The following is an 18,364-nucleotide window of genomic DNA, read 5'->3' on the forward strand; positions in this document are numbered from 1 at the left end:
TTTGACAGCTATACAATGCTAAATTAAAAACTTAGGAAGCTTGTTCTAAAACAGACTACAAGCTAACTTTCATTTGCATTAAATTTTACCTTTTGTTGTTTTTCATGATCTCTTAACAGTTACTGTAGATGAAAAAAGGTGATGGGCTTTTCTCTGTTTCTCTACTTAATTGATTGGTAAAGTAGTAGCCACTCAAAACTTCCCCACTTTCCTTGATGGGCCCTTGGCTGGTCCTCTGCAATTCCTTTTCAAACATACATTTTTGTACTAAAATACTCTCTTTCTTCCTTTCTTTCATGATTTGTGGACATTAAGATCTAAAAAGAAGCACCTTCTACTGGCCAGACCCTGTAATTCAATGAAAGGGTGGAGTCAGTAAAAAAAAAAAAAATAGGCAAGAGGGGATCGGCTGGAAGTTGGAGGGGATTCTGCTGGGAGTTGCCGGCCAATTGGCTGCAGCTTGACTGTGAAGGGCCATTTGAATGGCCGCAATGGTAATTTCTAGGTATTTAATAGTATTTGAAAGCCTTGACAATATAGTTTGTAAACCAGGGAGCAAAGCTGGAGTCTAGGCACACCACCCTGCAGTTTCTTTACTGCTTTTGGCTCCCATTAGTCTTAGATTCAATGAATTTGACTGCACTGCATTTTAACTAGACCAGAATCTGACTATAAAGGTCCCTGACCTTCATATTGTAGTTGGACTAAGTTGGATTCTGTGATTGGATACATTTGTCTTGTAAAAAGCCTGGAGAAGACATTTGTTTATATTCGTTGTCTTTGGCTTATCCTGGATGGGTCGCCAGGACTTCCCTCTCCCCTGATACCTCCTCCAGCTCCTCTGGGGGAAGCCTGATTCCTTCCCAGGCCATCCGAGAGACACTGTCCCACCAGCGTGTCCTGAGAACACTCCTGATGGGACATGCATGGAACACCTCCCTCAGGAGTAATGGCATTGTAATATTGTTAAACTGAAATTTATGATCCCGAACCAATTTAATAAATTTAAAAAAAAGCCTTACTCCATTTACCATAAAGATGTAGCTACAAAGAAATAAATACTGGAATAATGTTATCTGATACATTTTCATAAAGTGTTCCAAGTCAACATTTTCGAAAGATTTTCTTCATTCATAGACTAAACCATCTATTTCTGGATGTGGAGTACAATTTATTAAGATACAAAAGCAACAAAAACAGTTTGAGGGTTTAAAATCAGGGGATCATGGCTTTTAAATATAACAAAGACAGAAAAAGAAAAGTAAAGCTGATAATTTTCTCTATGGTGGTTAAAAAGCTTTCAGATACTAATGAGATTTGCTGTTTAAAAATATAAATAATTGATGTTTTATTGAAATAAAGGGTTCTAATTTATATATTTTTTCCATTGCAGTTTTTCTAATATTTCTCCTTTAATTTAGGCTTAAATATAACTTTACTGCAAGTTAGGACAAGTCAACATTTTAGCCATTTTTTAAATGTAGATTTTCGATAAACTGTTTGAAAAAAAAAGTTAAAAAAAAAAAGTTCAAAATATTTTTTGAACTGGGCTTGAAGCACAGGTTATGAATTTAAGTTGGAAAAAGAAGAAAATGTTGCAGATTAAAACAAAACAAAACTTTTCTCAATTCCACTCTACAGGAATTGATCCAGTTTCAGAAAAAAAAAATGTTTCTTAAGTTTTAAACACATATTTAAAAATCTGGCAAGACAAAAAAGAAAAAAAAATATAACAAAGAAGTCTCGGTTGAGCACAGATGGCTCTTTTATACTATTTTGCCTGTATTGATCTTAAGGGACATATTCCCTCCCCTGATGTCTGTAGAGACACATCCAGACCATGAATGATCAAATGTGGAGCGCGAGTGAAAAATTAGATGAACAGAACGTGTTAGAAGAATGGAAAAGTCAGAGGGGTTTAAAGGGGAGGGGGCCGCATGCTTTTAGTGCATGACCTTGCGACCCCTTTTAGCCATGCCTTCTATGCTCCATCTCCCCACCTCCATATCTCCCCTCCTATCTATCCATCTCTCCTGTGATTGATGGCTCAGAGACAGCTGATCAATGCCTGATGCTTCTGTTTCTCTGTTTGTGTTGATCTGTTTGTTTGTTGGGCTACAGTGGATGAGAAAAGGGCCTCCTAAGTGAGAACAATTTGTCAAATGTCCAAAGAAAATGCTTGATGGTTTAGATTAGTGCGGATAATGGAATATCCTCTATTCTGTAAGTGTGTGGGGGTGTATGTGTGGTCCAACCTTTGTCCTTTGTTATTTTCTTGATGGGTGCAGCAGAGTTGGTCAGTGCAACATCAGCATCACCTGACACCAATCCTGTTTGAGAGAAGACATTGGCAGTCATCATCTGAGAGTGAGTGTGTGTGTAAATATGAGCGTAAACACTGTGTTTGCAAATATGCACCATATGTGTGAGGAAAAGGCTGCAGGTCGAGTTCCCTCCTTCACTCGTTTCTATCTATCCAGCACTCACATATCACCACCTCACTTCAACCATATACCTCAGCCTTTGTGGGTTTAATTTGAAAATATATGGAGCAAAACTGAACAGAAAATGAACAATTTCTTTTAATGAAGACTGTCAGTTTGCTAAAATGGACGCCTGTGTTAAATGGGTGGGTTTTACAAACCAGATCAAAAAGGCGACTGGCTCAATTTCCTTGTTCTGATTGACGCCCTGTTTCTGATGCTTACTAACCTGACTCCGCCAGATGGATTTGCTCCGCATATCCATCTGGAAACCTTCCGTTGAAGTAATTTTGGGAAGGGGCGAAAATACTGGTTAGCTGATTGGCCTATGTTGGTGATAGACGGGCCAAATAAACCAATCAGATCAACGAAGCATATGACGTACTAACAGAGCGACGACGAAAACACAACCACAAGCCAGGCTACTCTTGCCGGAACCAGTTGTGAGAAGAGCAAAAAAATATTTTCCTCTGAAAAAAGCCTCCAGAACAGTGTTTTGCTCTTCTTTCAGTGAAGAAATACTCTGTAATTCCGATAAAACTTGCTCGATAGCCACGCTAACGCTAGTATCATCGGCTGAAGCCGCCATGTTATTTAGACTGAACTGTCGCGCTTCTTGTTGCGTCACACCTCAACCCGCCTCAAAGCCAACGCTGATTAGACGTTCGTTTGGTGAACGGCTCCAAATTTTCTTTAACAGAGAGTCTCCAGACTGATTTGCGAGTGAAACCTTGAAAGCTTGCGACATCAGGATGGTCTCACGAGGCTAGATGCTTACTAAACTTCGTGCAAAAGAGTAACAGAGAACCTACTGAAGCATCAAGACAAGGACCACCAGACTAAGATGCAGCCTGTAGGTGCGATGGTGCGTCACATCAAGCGTGTTTTGGGCGTCAAAAATGCTTAAATGCCAAAATTTTGATGCTGGATCAAACTCTGGTCAAGTTTTTTTTGATGCTTTAATGTTCTGGTTCCTTGGAGCTCTGGTTGTTTATCTGCTCTGTTCTGTAGCTTGAAGCTACAGAACAAAGCAACTTGATAAGTTGGAAAAAGTTTTAACACGATATTAAGCGAGAAAGTCCACCTCCACACATCATATGTGGAGTAAATTCATCAGGATTATAATTCCACTATAATATGCAGTTCTTGTTCGGAGAACCAGACTTCCAACATACTGTTGGGAGGCAGAGCTGGAAATCCCCACTGGGAGCTCTCTGCTGCGGCCAGCCCGTGGGGGATTTCTGCTGCTGTTTAAAGCGGCTGGAAGGGAATATCAAGAGTTTTTAAGGTTTGTGGTAAAAACTTCCATTACCAGAATATACAATTGAATATTTTTCATCCGCAGACATTTTTAGTTAATTTGGGTATTTATAAACTGATTCGCCATAGTTCATAAAAAAATTTTTTAGTGAGGCAATAGCGATCAGAGCATGCTCTCTCTTCCTTCTAGCCTACATAACAAATCCATTCTCCCGACTTTTTTTTATTTTACTTTTGGAGTTTAACCCTTAGATGTTTATTTATTCTTCATATCCAGACAGCTCTGCAGAAACGAGGGCAGCATGCATGTAGTGTCTGTCCCCCCCAAAAACTCCTGGATCAGCTTTTCTGATTTGTTGATGCTCCAACGTCCAGCAGGAAAAGTTCAATTCTCTGAACTCCAGCATCAAAGAGTCTGATGCTCGCACCCCAAAACACTCGGATGCACCACTCCTGAAGCTCGAACGTGCTGCTGGACCTCACAACATCATCCCTCATAGACTTTCAGCCAAACTATAGTAAAAAAACAGTATTCAACCTGCTGCCCTTGAAATATAATTACTCTGGATTCTTTTTGATGCCACTATTATTCATGTCATTGTGCAGCAATTAAGTTATCTTATCTTATCTTTAAATATTCTATTTTCATCCTCTTTTCTTTAATCAGATTTAATTCATCTTCTTTATCTTGTTCCAAACTGGGACCCAAGTAACCCAATTTATGTAAATGTGATAGGATGATGATAAAGCACTCTTGAATGTTTAATGTCGACAAGCAGAAACAGGAGGAGCTTTTCTGTAATGTGATTGGTGCATCACTCACATTTAAATCTAAGAATTGTCTAAAAATCTTAAGAAAGCTGGATTTAACCCCTAAGCCATCTGAGTGACAGATTATAATTTTTCTGTCTGACCCAACAGTTCAGTAAAAAAGCTTAAAACAAAAATAAAGGCATGCTGTGGATGATGTCATGTTCAGTGTGGGTTTCTGTGGGTACCGAGTCTTTCAGGCGAGCTGGAGGCTGAGCTGCTGGGCTGCGACTGCAGAGGAGTGTTGGTTTCATCCACAGATGGAGATAGAGAGGGGCTGTCACACACTCTTTCCTAAGAACAGAGGGAGGGGAGCGTCACACACAGACGAGGTGCAGCTTTATTAAAAAAAAAAAGAAATACTCAATAATTAGGTTGATTTGGCCAAATTATGTCAAGAAATCATATCTATTTTTAATGACTTAATTTAGACTTCAGGGTAGCATCAATAACAAGGACAGCATGCTTTAAAGTTGGATGCTGCCGTAGCTCCTGGACATAATGTTCTGACTAATTGGTGTAATATTCACAAAATATAAATATGTAAATAAATCCACTCATTGATCAATCAAATAAATAAGATCCCTTCCTTATCAGTTTAACTTGGTTTTATCTTAACACTCCTAAAGTTTTGTAGAAATGAATTAAATTAGTATCTTTTAGTGCTCTATCAACTGTTACTTAACTTACGTTTAATTTGACATAATAAAAGCCTCAGATATGTGCTTAACAAGCCATATGTTGATGGATATTAATGGTATCTTCCGCAACCGGTTCTCTTGCTTTTACCTTGATGACAGGTGCCCGGTGAACATGGGTGTGTATCTGCTGGGCGGCTGCGGCCATATTTGCGATGGTGTTGAGATGGTTCATCTGAGACATGGCCATGGCCACAGAGGCAGGAGGCAAACCCATGGGCAGCAGAGGGTGGGGCATCATCATGAAAGGCAGGTCCAACCCTGAGTCACGGAGAGAGGGGGAGAAATTTAGGAGAAAGGGGAACTTCTTGTGAGTTACAAGAAATAACCTGTAAAACCATTGCGATTGTAACTACATGCAAAATAAAAGACAAAACAGAACTTCTCTTAAACAGTTAACCTTTAAACTCACTTGATGGAAAACCGCCTGTGTTTGCAAGTGTTCTTTAGAGTCTAATGGGATTCATACAACTCTGTTTTATGTTTATTTACCTGCATTCTCATTCACAGATATGTGATCTTGATAATAAATCAATAAATATTTTTTTAATAAAGCATCTCATTAAAGGTATAGTGGAGGATGTTCAATTCAATTCAGTTTATTTATATAGCGCCAATTCACAACACATGTCATCTCAAGGCATTTTACAGTTCACTGATCTTTTCCCTGGGTGGATCATCAAAATAAGTGGTCCTCCAATTGTCAATCATTCTGGTGATATGTTTATGTAACAGTAGTCCTACGTGCTGGACCCTATTTTAACTTACCGGTGGTGAGCCTGACATAATTGAAAAAATGCAAATCTTTTTTTTTGAAAGTAAGCTTGTATGAGGGATGTGAACAGCAACTTTTAAACAGAGCGTGCACAAGGAGAAATAGCCCTGTGCACGCTTTTACATGCATTTAATTGGCGTTCCCTCTCGGGAGCAGGTACAGGGTTGTGCATGTGCATTTTTTTTCAAAGTGGAGAGGGCGAGTCTTATCAAAAATTTGGGAAAATCCTTCAAAACAATTTTTTTTCCCAATACCTTGATATAAAAAATGAAACAGACTGTAAATCCCCATTGTTTATTTCTATTATTCAATTATGCCCTATAAAATACCAGAAAGACTGATGGCTGGACAGCTGTACAGCATAGTACATAGTCACTTATGACCTTCTAGGAGAGGGTAGGCCACAAATATTTTCTAAAGAAAGTTTAGTATACAAGAAATTTAAGGAAAATAGAATGGAAGGAAAAGTTGCAAAAATAGGAAATGAGAAGATTGTCAATAATGTTTTAAGACAATTTGAAGGAGGTTTGGAGGGGGATTGTAAGCAAAGGTGTAGCTCATTAAATAATTGTTAACATCAGACACAGATAATCTGAGAGAATACAACATTTTTAAAAGCAAATTTTACTTCTTAAAAAGACATGGTCCCTTTTAGAAAGATTTCCTCCCCAATTGTCACCAATTTACTTATTAACAGTAATGATTCATATTTGCTTGTCAAAATCCAAGCAGATTTCTGCCTGACCCTTAGAATAAAAAAAAGAAATAATAAAAAAAAAAAAAAAATACTTTAAAAGGACCAGTTTGACGACATAAAGAAGGAGGATAAATCTCAAAAACATAACATCTAAAGATAAGAAAAGTCCTTGGTATTTATCTGTCTGGAAACTATTACATTTCTGAGTTTTTTCATTACAATGAATAAGAAAAAGAACCATTATCTAAAAATGGACAAAGTAGAGATAAAAAGGTAAGCTATCTAGGAATGGCCAACTGACCCAAATCCTTCCTAGTACTAGTTATCGTTTTATCCAGAGAGTAAAAAAGGATCAACAAACACAAACCCTATGGGCCCTATGCTCATCTGCACATGTCAATGTTTATAATAAAATAAATGAAATAAAGAGGAAAAAAATTGACATGCATCAACGAGCTTTAAGAAGAAACCACTGGTCATCAAAATGAAAGCAAAAAGCCAGTCTTATATTTGCTTAAAGTATCTGAAGATCATTGAAAACATGTGCTGTGGGCTAATGAGGTGGATCTACTGTTAAAAAAAACCAACAACAACAACAAAACAAAACCAGCATTTTAAAACAAAATATACTAATAAAATCATGACAGTGTAGTTTCATAGAATGGAACTAACAAGTCTGCTCTTTTGTACAAACGCCTGAAGGAGAAGGCCTGATCACCAATTTCTTCTGATTTTTAATCAAACATTCATTTAACTAATAAGGTCACCATTGAGATCAACTCAAGAACTGGCAAGAAATCAAAAATTACAATAACAAAATAAACAAAAATAACAAATAAAAAAAATGTTACAAAACAAAGATTAATTAAAAAATAAAAATAAAACAATTTTTAGAAAAACTGACAATTTAAAGAAATAATCTCTAGGACCATAAAGTCCCTTCAAAGTTAAACAGGACTGGGTTTCTCTTCAGGACCGTGATCCAAAAAGACTCCCCTACATTGATCACCAGTCATCAATAAATGATGGAAGTTGGTTTCAAAATGTATCAAGAGTTCAGCTATTCGTCCTTCAGTGAATGAAATCAACGGTTGAGAATTCCCTTTTGGTATTAAAAATGTTTGCTTTAAGTGTGTCCAAATAAGTTACCTTTGACCTCCATGACCCCGCTGCCCTAAAAACTGCAGAGCTCCCACTCCACGGACACATTAGAGACGAGACACACACTTACAGGGCTGCTTTCATTGCAATGAAACAATAACACTGATTGCTGTGGTCGTGATGACTGAAGTGATAGAATAATCAATGTGAGTGTTTGTCGCTTCCTGCTGCCCGGTGTGAGAGTACAAATACATTACTTCTGCAGAAAGAAAGGGCCGAGTGTCAGTCTGTTTGCCTGCCTACATATGTGTGTGACCTGTGTGTGCGTATGTGTGGTGTTGATGAATTTAGTCATTTAGTAGAGTGTGTGCTGATTAATCCAGGCAGAGTGGTAATACAGGAGATGGGGACAGATTAAATGCCGTACATTAACAAATATTGCCATCCTTTAAACTCACAGTGTGAAATTGTGTGTGTGTGTGTTTTCCATGTAGTGTTGTCGATGTGAATACCCACTGTTGGCCAGTAGCTGCTGCTGTTGCTGCTGCTGGAGCTGCTGCTGACTGACGGCTCCTAAGGTGGACCCCCTCCCAGGACCTCCCGCTGCACCACCTCCTCCTCCTCCAGCTCCTCCTCCCACAGCCGGGGCTCCACCACCACCTCCTCCTCCTCCGCTGTGGGCTCCAGCAGGGGGGCTGGTCAGACGCTCTTTATCCCAGGAACACTCACTCCCTCCTGGGTAGAGGTGCACACATTGATATTCAATCAGCAATGAACCTTTTTAGAGCCAGAATGTCACAGAGGATCTTCAGGACCGGGATCTACCTTCTTAGTATATAATTTCAGTTAAGTGTTAGCAGAGCACACAGTCTACAATCATGTTGGAAATTAACCAGTCACCACACTTGTATACACCTCGATCAGAGGTGGGCAACCGTTCCTTTCCAGGTGCCATTTAATCCAAGTTATAGCATCCAAAGAACTGGAAAAATATTCCTCCAGGCTGCTTTGTTTGGAAAGACTTTAAGGACTCCCTTGTCTGTTTTTAAACTCATTGACAAAAGTACATCAATCAGAATGTTATATTGGTACCGATATAAAAAATGTCTATTTTGGGAAAATTCAATCGTTCAATCAAATATATTCTTTTGAAAGATTAAAGCTGATATTTAAACATACTTTTCCACATTTATGCTCAACAATTTTGTTGGTTTCATGTAATATTTTAATCTTAAATTTTCATTAACTTCAAGCAGAAAATAATCATACAGTAAGTACCAGAACTAAAACCTTAAAAGCATCAGCCTGCTTGTAATTAATCTATATAATGTGTTTCACTTAGTGAATTGAGTTACTGAAATAAGTGAACCTTTCACTAATGTTTTGATTAATTGAATAGGACTGTACAACACAGCCTGTAGGTTCTGGGGAGATGGAGGTTACTTTCTACAACTACATGGTCCTTTCTATGACTTGCATGACTAATGTTCTGAAAGGTCATTTTTTGAATAAACAGAAAACTCTAAGAGTTGATGGTTTTGTAAAGGGACCCTTTCAATTGCTTCTTTCTAGAACTTGGAGGAAATGTATTGGAACTAGACTAATGCAACCTTTACTGTAGATGGTTTCTATCCTAGAACTTAAAGGAACTTACTTTTGAAGACTTGTACGGGTTACTTCATTGTTATTTCAGAACTTGCAAAGTAATGTTAATGATCAGATTATAAAGAATTTACTAGAACATTTTGAAGACCTTCATTGTTGCTGGGAGTTTTCTGGAACCTACAGGGATTTATGTTGGTTACTTTCTGGAAGGCTGTACTCATCATGTGGAGGAGTTCAAGTATCTTTAGGTTCTGTTCACTACTGAGGGGAGAATGGAGTGAGAGACTGATAGAGGGATTAATGAGGTTGTTTTGATGAAGATGTTATTATGGGGTAGCGAAACCAGAAGGCAAACATTTTGATTTACCCATTGGTCTATGAAATCTGGATCAGTACCGAAAGAACAAGATCTTGGATGCATTCGGCTGAAATGAACTTTCACCACAGGGTGCCTGGGCTCGCCCTTAGAGATAGGGAGAGGAGCCTGGTCATCAGGGAGAGGTTCGGAGTAGAGCCGCTTCTCCTCCACATCGAGAGAAGACAGCTGAGGTGGCTCAGATATCTGTTGCCCCCTGGACGCCTCCTTCAGGAGGTGTTTAAACATGTTCCACCAGGAGAAGGACCAAGGGATGGCTTACAGGATATCCAAGGACATACTGAAAGGACTATGGTGGAATTCCGACCTGCTCCCTAAACCCTAACACTTAACCATCAAGTCTAACTCGCAATAGTGTCACACTCATAGCCTTGAAAGGCAACTTTTTTAAAGGCGGGGGGGTATAAATGAGAATAGGACGTCTTCTTCCCTCCAACAGGAAAAGAAAGCTGTCGTTGCTAAGGCAACACAGTGATGCCCCTTGTGCGTGGCTGTAGCTCTTTGGCACAGATGGCATAAAAATATAACATTTGCCCCTTTCTTATAACAAATGTATATGGTCAAATAAAACTATTTCAAAGAGGACCTTTTTTTGTAACTAACTTGTATTTTTTGTCAGTGTGATGAAGATGCAGCAAGCTGGTGGAACTTAGATTTAAATTAATGCTTTTCCTCCACAACCAGGCCGCTGTTACACCTGCTGCCAAATTCCAGCGAGCCTGCACTTATACAGACTTGCTATTTAAGGGCTGAGTGATCCACTAGCCCTACTCACTAAGGGCTTTAGAATGACACGTAATCTGGCGGACCCACCGCACAAACATGCAAACATAGGGTTAGTGCTCAGGGTTTGTAGGGGCCGGTTTGGGATTGGGCCTCTGTCGCTGCTGGCCTGGGAGCACCTTGGGCTTTTCCCAGCGGAGTTGGAGGATGTGTCCAAGGAGAGGGAAGTCTGGGAGTCTTTGCTGAGACTGCTGCCTCTGCGCCCCAGTCCTGGATATGTACAAGATGATGAGTATGATGATGTTCTGCACATGCCTCGGTGCTATGACTATAACTTTCTGGAACTTGCAGTGCACCTTCTATATCTGAGGGTTTTACAACTCTGCTTGTTACTGCTTTTGAGAGTATAAAGAGTACTTTTATACATTTATTGGTTTATTATTTACTTTCTGGAAAGTAAAAAAAAAATGTTTTGTCATATGATAAAGATATTTATTACCAGTTATCTTGCTGAATTTAGGGTGTATTTTCTGTTTATAAGTTTTGCAAAGGAGGACTTAGAGGGCAATATACTGACAATACTGGTAACAGCAACGGTTTATATATTTAAAGAATTCTGTTTTAATCCTCTTCGATAGTCCTATGAAAAGTATCCGTAAACCTTTTCTAAAACAACCTTAAATGAAGTCTGACGTCTGAGATCTTAGGTAAAAATGTTTTAACAAGGATGTGAAGAAGTAAGTTATGAAGTGCACTATTTTAGTCCGATATGTAGCATCTATCTTAAAATATCAATACTTTCAGAAGTGTGGGATGGGCAGCAAACAGACTGAGGGTAAATCTGTCAGTAACATTAAGCTTGCTCCCACTTTTTCCTCTACTTTAACGTTGGTCTCTGCACTTTTCGATTTTATTACTCATAATTGTGTTAGTCTCTTCCTGGACCATTTTTCAGATGTTCTCTCCAGAGAGAAAGAAGATGGTATTTCCTGTTATCCATCACATGGGCTGAACAAGACAAGGTATCAGCAACCCTAAAGCTCCTGTTCTGTATGTCGAGTCGCTTCTGTAACAGGTTGAAGTTTCAGAGGTTCCTGGATTTCAATCTTGACTTGATTGATGACTGATTTTTAAATTATTTTCATATATATATATATATATATATATATATATATATATATATATACATATACACACACACCACCACATTGTGTATTGTGTATATTGCACCACAGCTTGGAACTCTGCGGTGGAAAATGACATATTTTAACAAAGAGACCAATAATTCCCACTTTTATGCTTCCACGGAGGACAAAAAGTTAGAAAACTTAATTTTGATAGCTAAAAGTTTAACTCCTCCTAGCCAGTAAGGTGCAACCTCATAGTCTCCTACTATTTAGTTGCCAGCCAGTTGCCAGGTCCACTCATGCTATTGGTAGCCAGATAAAACATCTCCCTTACCAGTTCTAAAGACAAGCGGCAACCCCTGACTGTCTTGTTAGCCCCTTTGCTTCCTTAAGTTAGCATTAACACTAAAAATCTTTACCAATGCTCACCCTCATTTTGCTTCTGACTGAGGAAACATTTCAGTTCTATCAGGGAGCGACTTGGATCTGGCTACGCCTGCACTCTGTCTCATATGACTTCAACTGTTGATGCTAAATCCTTTTGAATTGCTGTTGACATCACAACCAGAAGTAAATATTCATATGTTGGACTTTCAAAATGTTCTGTGGATGTATCATTTTTGAAAAATGCACCTTTTCCATAAAATAAGTTCTAAATAAAACCTTAAAGTCATAGGGAAACGGCTGTTTCAACAGCTGCAAATTCTCCCGAGTGATGCCCGACTTTACACGAGTTAATTAAAGAGAATGTGATTGGTCGATTATCAAGGGGGCAGGATTGTTGTGGCGGAAGGATTGCAAGCATGTTTGGTTGTGGCCGGTTTGTTGAAAGCATCTTGCTAACCAGTTAGCAACTTGGTGCTAGTAGGTTCCCAATGGGAAATTACATTGGGACCAAGCAGCACTTAGCAATGACACTGTCAAGGAATGCGTGACAGTGTCAAGCTTTCCTTGCATGTACAGCGGCAACATGCAAGAGGAGGAGAGTTTTGTGTCAGAGGTCGTGGATGAGTCTCCTCTGTCATACATTTTTTTTATTTAGAGGAGGAAAGTGGGGACGAAGATGTTCTGGAAGAGGACACCAGGGCGGCAGAAGCTTGGTTTGGTGTAGAAGGCTTACAGCCGGACATGTTTGAGCCCTTGCCTCGCAACGCTGCCAGTTCTGTTAGCTCTATGCCTGCCAAAGACACAGACGTCCTTCCCTGTGAACACTGGGACGGAACTCAGTGGTAAAGTAAATGATTCTTATTTCTTATTTCAACTGTTGCTTTTATTAGCTGCAACATATGAATCAAGATGCTATGACCCAAAAAAATTGATTGACAGATGACCAGTGATATATGATTGGCCGAATTTAGCTGTACAAGCTGACGTATAACTAACTGGCCTGCATAAGATAACCAAAAAAACCCAACAGATTTTATGACAGGATTTTAAAAAAAATTGAAATTCTAACTTTTAAAGATTACATTTATATACATGTTTAAGCCAGAATGATTTGACATTTAAATATGACTTCCCTACATCTTTAATTCCATATATTTACCCTTGGGTTTTGATTTGGTTGTAGTTTTTAGTTTAAGCCACTAGATGTCTCTATACACTGGAGTTAGATGCAAAGATGGAAAATTCTGCCATTGTGTTGCTAAACATCTGTAAATTAGTGTTTTTTTAAAGGTTGGTCCGAGTTTTAAATGTGATCATCATTAACCTGCAGAGACAACAGATGTTTTAAACTGAGTCCGATACATTTCTGGCAGCGCTGAATTATTAAAAGCCCCCCCACTGTGACACTAACCCAGCCTGATTATTAACAATGACAATGTTCTGTTTGACTGGAAAATGTATTTAATGGCTGTCTCTCTTCACGCCGCCACTCGTTCTCTCTCTTTCTCTTTGTAATCCTGCGTCTCTCGCCCTCCACACCTCTGCTTCTGCTTCACCGTTTTCCCTCTCATCCATCTTCATCTCCCTCCATTAGTTTGAATTAGCGACCGTCTCTCTCTATTATTGCCTACTGAATTCCCTGTGCTCAGTGTGTGTGGACGACAGCTGGGCCTCATCTCTGCTGCCATTTACACCGGGGAAGAGAAGAAGAATAAACAGATGGGCAGATGTTCTCTCTCTTTCTCTGCCTCTCCTCTCATTTTCTTCTTTTGGCCTTTGACACTTTCGTCTTTTCCAGATTTTTTTTCACACCTTTTTTTTTTTCTTTAAGTCAGGTACAAGTTAATCTACTTGGAATTTGTTGCTCAGACCTTTATCTTTTCAATTCTAATGTGAGAATAATCTGCTTAAGTTCTACTGTGACTTCAGGTTTACATGTTTAAGAAATTAATGGGGCCTCTACATTTTGCAAAGTCAAACTCTAAATAAACCACAGAGAAAGCTTCCAGCTGGCAGAAAGGAGCAGCATTCACCTGGTTTAGAGCTCCTAACTTTGTTTCCACAACACTCTGTCAACTCTTTTAAATATACTTTCTTAGACATTAACTCAAAAAGCATCTTTCATACCAAAGCATTCAAGCACCATTTGCTAAAAATGAAAGAAATATGTAAAAATTCAACTTTAAAGCTAAGACTTCAAACTTCTAAAACAAAATAGTTTCCATGTCAGATCACCTTTCTTAGGTGGAGAAGTTGCAGAATCCTTAAGATATTAGCCTATTATGTTAATATTTATGGTCAGCTTAGTGAAAAATGTTGTCTTTAAGAAAAGCCTTTATTAATATTCCTGCAATATTGAAGAGATTTCAAGCCAATTACACTGCTTTAGTGCAGTAATGATGTAGTTTCAAGCTGGTTCTCTGGCTGCAGAAAACCAAACTATTTCTTAGGTGGGATTCTTCACTTTAGATGAACAGTTGAAAACTGTATTTGTTAAAAAAGCATAAACCCTTTAGTGGCCACTGTAGCTTTTCTAAGACATGGATGTCTTAATAGTTTTGTTTTAAAAGACGTAGCAGCAGTTTCTGTGGTGTGACACAGATACTTTTTAAAACAATATTTCAACTTACAGAATATCTTCAATAACTGATATTCAGACTTTCTGTAAAGTCTGTTTTTTTTCTTATACAAGCAGTATTTTTCCCATCCTTCCCCTTATATTCACCCCATTTATCTTTTCTTTATCACAGTTATTTGGCTTTTATTTCCCAGCTCCGCCTCGTCTCACTCTCTTCCTCTTATAACAGAGATATGGTGTCTATTGACACATAAAACCTCTTTTTCTCCATCTCTGCTGTCATTCTTTCTCCCCTCCAATCTGTATTTTTCTCATTTTTATTCTGTCACCGCGATCCGAACAGGCCTGAGCGATCGACTTCCACCCACCCAACACCAGAGCATCTCTTTTTTTTTTCTCCCCCTTTTTTTCTCTCGCCCTAAATATCCCTTTCTCTAAACTCGCCCCCCCCTCCCTCGTTTTATTTTCTTTTTTCATTTCATACGCTGGTTCCTCTGTTCTATTGTCCGCCACAGTTTCCCAGGCCGGTGTGAGTGTCTCTCACAAAGAAAACAAGGTCAGACAAAGAAAAGAAGGCTCTCTGCGAGCGCACAAAAATCACTCCAATCCAAAGAAAAGAAGACAGAAGGAGGCGAGGGAAAAGAGAGCAGGAGGGGATAAATAAAAAACGACTTGGGGAAAGAATGAAATGACAGTAGAGAGGAAGAGTAACTCTATCAACCCATTTGCCAGGTCAGCTGAAGAAAGGGAGAAAACAGAGAAGAATCAGGGTGGAAACAAATGAAAGGTTTGCTCCTTCCTTTATTTTTCTGCTGCTTTTTGTCTTTTACATCTTTAATAATTCAGAGAAACAAACAGCAGAGTTTGAGTGCCTGAGTTTTATAGGTAATATATATAAAAAAAGAAAACAATATTCAAACTAAACAAAACATTCAGACCTGAACAGAGTTTCTTTTTAAAGTTATCTAACTGTTTTGGCTCCAGGTTATTTCACAGGGATCAGGTAAAGGCCCCACCTTCTTAAAAAAAAAGCTTTACCATTATGAGGGATTGTATGAAAGCATCAGTGACTCATTTAATAAACAGAAAAAAAAGTTTTGAAGGGATTATGAAAATGCACTGCTAAAAAAAACAAAACTCTATCCTAAATGTCAAAGGGTGCAGTATGGTTCTAAAATTACAGTAATGGTAAAGAGACTAAAAAAAGAGACAAAAAAAGTAAAAAAAGTAATCCAAACTATGGTGAATCTTCAAGAAAAAGTGACTCTACAAACACAGCAGATGGTTATCTTTAAAAAAAAGTGCGGAAAAAAGAATAAATTACTAAAAACCTTTGAAAATGAACTCAAAACCAGGATGAGGAAAGTTCAACATTTCTATTTTACAACATAATTGTGAAAAATAGATTTAAAAGGTGTAATCCACAGGCAGTGCTAAAGGACCAACACCCTGCATGGATTTAATGTTTCCCTGGTTGAGCACATCAAAATCAAATGAATCCTAAATGACAAGTTGAGGAGATTATGCTGCCATTTCATTCAGCTGTGTTGGACCTAAAGCACCGAGGATACCACAGGGATTGGCGATGGCCATGCCTAAACCATCCTGACTGTCCTATAAGCGAGTGCCATTATTACAAATGTCATTTTTCTGTGTTATAAATTAAAAATGAGAGGTGGACCCTCATGCCTCATGATAAAAATTACACGTATACCTTTTGAGGTGGAGACAAAATATTAACCAAACAGACAAAACTACATCCACTAAAGTTCACGATTTCATTGAAAAGACAAGAAGATTTACTTCCAAATGACATCTACATTCGGTTAAAAAGTGAAATGTGAAAAGCTGTTATTTTCAGATCATTGATAAGACATTGATAATCCAGTGATATTTTCAGCATCTATTTTTGGACCAAAGTGGGACCAAATCAGACCGACCACACACAGCCCAATTTTCATCAACTATTTCTCTACTAAATCAAGAGTGTGATGGATCGACCACATTATCCTGAAAACCAAGCCTGGTGTTTTGGGGGCTGGTGCTTAACCTTCCTGCTGGAATTGGGCTTTCTCAGGCTGAATATGTGTAAATGTGGCTCAGAGAACGGCCAATTGATCCATTACAAATTGCTTTGATATTAGTTTTGGCATCAAAGAGCTGCCCGAGGTCCGGGACCAAACTCCATCCCTGTGAAGCTCCATATACAGAGTTGTCATTGAACTCCTAAACAATTGAAAGAAAGTCTAGGAGAAGAGTTGACTAAGACCAAGCAGTAGCATGCAGAGGTTCAATTTTCATATTTTCTAAGCCATAACAAGGCTCTGTTGTGTTACTCTATAAAGCTTGGTACTCAACGCTAATCCAGACATTTTGAATTGAAAAAGCTTCCTGGATGGGAAGTAAAACGCATTTAAACTTGGAAAACAAAGTTTGTTTTTCAACTTTTTGGAATGACTATGACCTGGATGACTGAGAATCTTCACCAGCATTTTCTGAATCACTCAGGTTTATGTTTTATTTGATATAAGCTAAAATAATCAAAATAACAAAACATGCTTGAAATATTTTAGCTTACCCTGTTAAAAAATAAAAAAAAACATAAAATTTACCCTTTTACTTAATATTCAAATATTGCTCCATTAATCCACAGAGCTCTATTTTTTGTTCACTTTTTGTTTTGTTTTTTTGGTTATTTTTTATTTTCTCAAGGTTTAATAGTTTATTAAAAAACAAGTAACAATGACATGGCAGAAATGTCCATAAAAAGCAATATAGGATGGAAAAAAAAGTAAATGATGAGTTTCCATAATGTGTTGGACATGTTGGGAATGTTTTTGGTGTTGAACCTAAAAAGCCCAGTGGGTTGGGAATCCTTGCTCTCAAGCGTTTTATGAGTTAGTTTGAACTGATGGAACAAGCAAAAAAAGAAGAAAATATTGGATTAAACAAATTAGGTAAAAAAATGACTTAACTTATGAGCATAGAGAAGAAGGACTTAAGAATATAGCCGAATACTTTAAAGATTCAAACTCCCTTCTGTATCCCTTTAGATATTTTTCCAAGAATGTACAATGAATCATCTTTAGAAAGATATCTATTTATAAAAGGAAAAGCTGACCAGGTTTAAAGAAATCCTGTAACTTTTGCTAATAATTTCATTGTTATCCTGAGAAGAACACATTTCTCTGACTGGTTTGGGGGTTATTAGAAGCTCCTTTCTTCTACTATTCCTTTAGTTTCTCAAGTTGCTGATACCGTTAGTTTTGTTCATTTTGCTGATGCAAACAACAAAATAACAGTCTAAAGGCCTGATAGCAGATAAGGTGGGTGTAGGGTTCATTACAGCGCACAGAAAGAACAAACGGCCTTAAAAAGTTTAACTCATCTCCAGGGGTTTCTGTAGATTATTGCTAATGTTCACACAAAACTTCCACACAGTGTCCCCGTATCTGGACTCTTCCTGTGCCTTAATGTGCGAGAAGCAACTCTCTCCCCTGTTAGTCGGCATGTTTTATTCTTTGTGCAAGGGTCGTGCACCTGTGTTGGAGTGCAGGTCATCGTTGTCGGACTCATTGCCATTCTGGAGACTCATCATCATCTTCATCTTCTGCAGCTTCTGCAGCTCGGCCATGGCTGCTGCGGTCAGGCCTAAAACACACACACACACAACTCTGTTAGTCATTTCCTTGTCCTTACAGCCAGTCAGCTGATCTGAAACCCATCAATTCTAATGTTTCTCGC

At 38.4% G+C, this 18,364-nt stretch overlaps 1 protein-coding gene across 1 annotated transcript in view; it reads right to left on the reverse strand.

Annotated features, from left to right (window-relative positions):
- The window catches only part of dachb (dachshund b), a 125,335-nt gene that overhangs the window by 13,370 nt on the left and 93,601 nt on the right, over window positions 1-18,364 (reverse strand). Inside the window, exons 3-7 of the mRNA XM_038299031.1 lie at window positions 18,161-18,271; window positions 8,341-8,559; window positions 5,343-5,512; window positions 4,742-4,847; window positions 2,256-2,330 (exon numbers count right to left, since the gene is read on the reverse strand). Of these exons, the coding sequence (XP_038154959.1) occupies window positions 2,256-2,330; window positions 4,742-4,847; window positions 5,343-5,512; window positions 8,341-8,559; window positions 18,161-18,271 (681 nt within the window). The remainder of the gene's footprint in view (window positions 1-2,255; window positions 2,331-4,741; window positions 4,848-5,342; window positions 5,513-8,340; window positions 8,560-18,160; window positions 18,272-18,364) is intronic.

This window comes from Cyprinodon tularosa, unplaced genomic scaffold (genome assembly GCF_016077235.1).
Source record: "Cyprinodon tularosa strain WSP-4 unplaced genomic scaffold, ASM1607723v1 ctg419, whole genome shotgun sequence".
Classification (NCBI taxonomy): domain Eukaryota; kingdom Metazoa; phylum Chordata; class Actinopteri; order Cyprinodontiformes; family Cyprinodontidae; genus Cyprinodon; species Cyprinodon tularosa.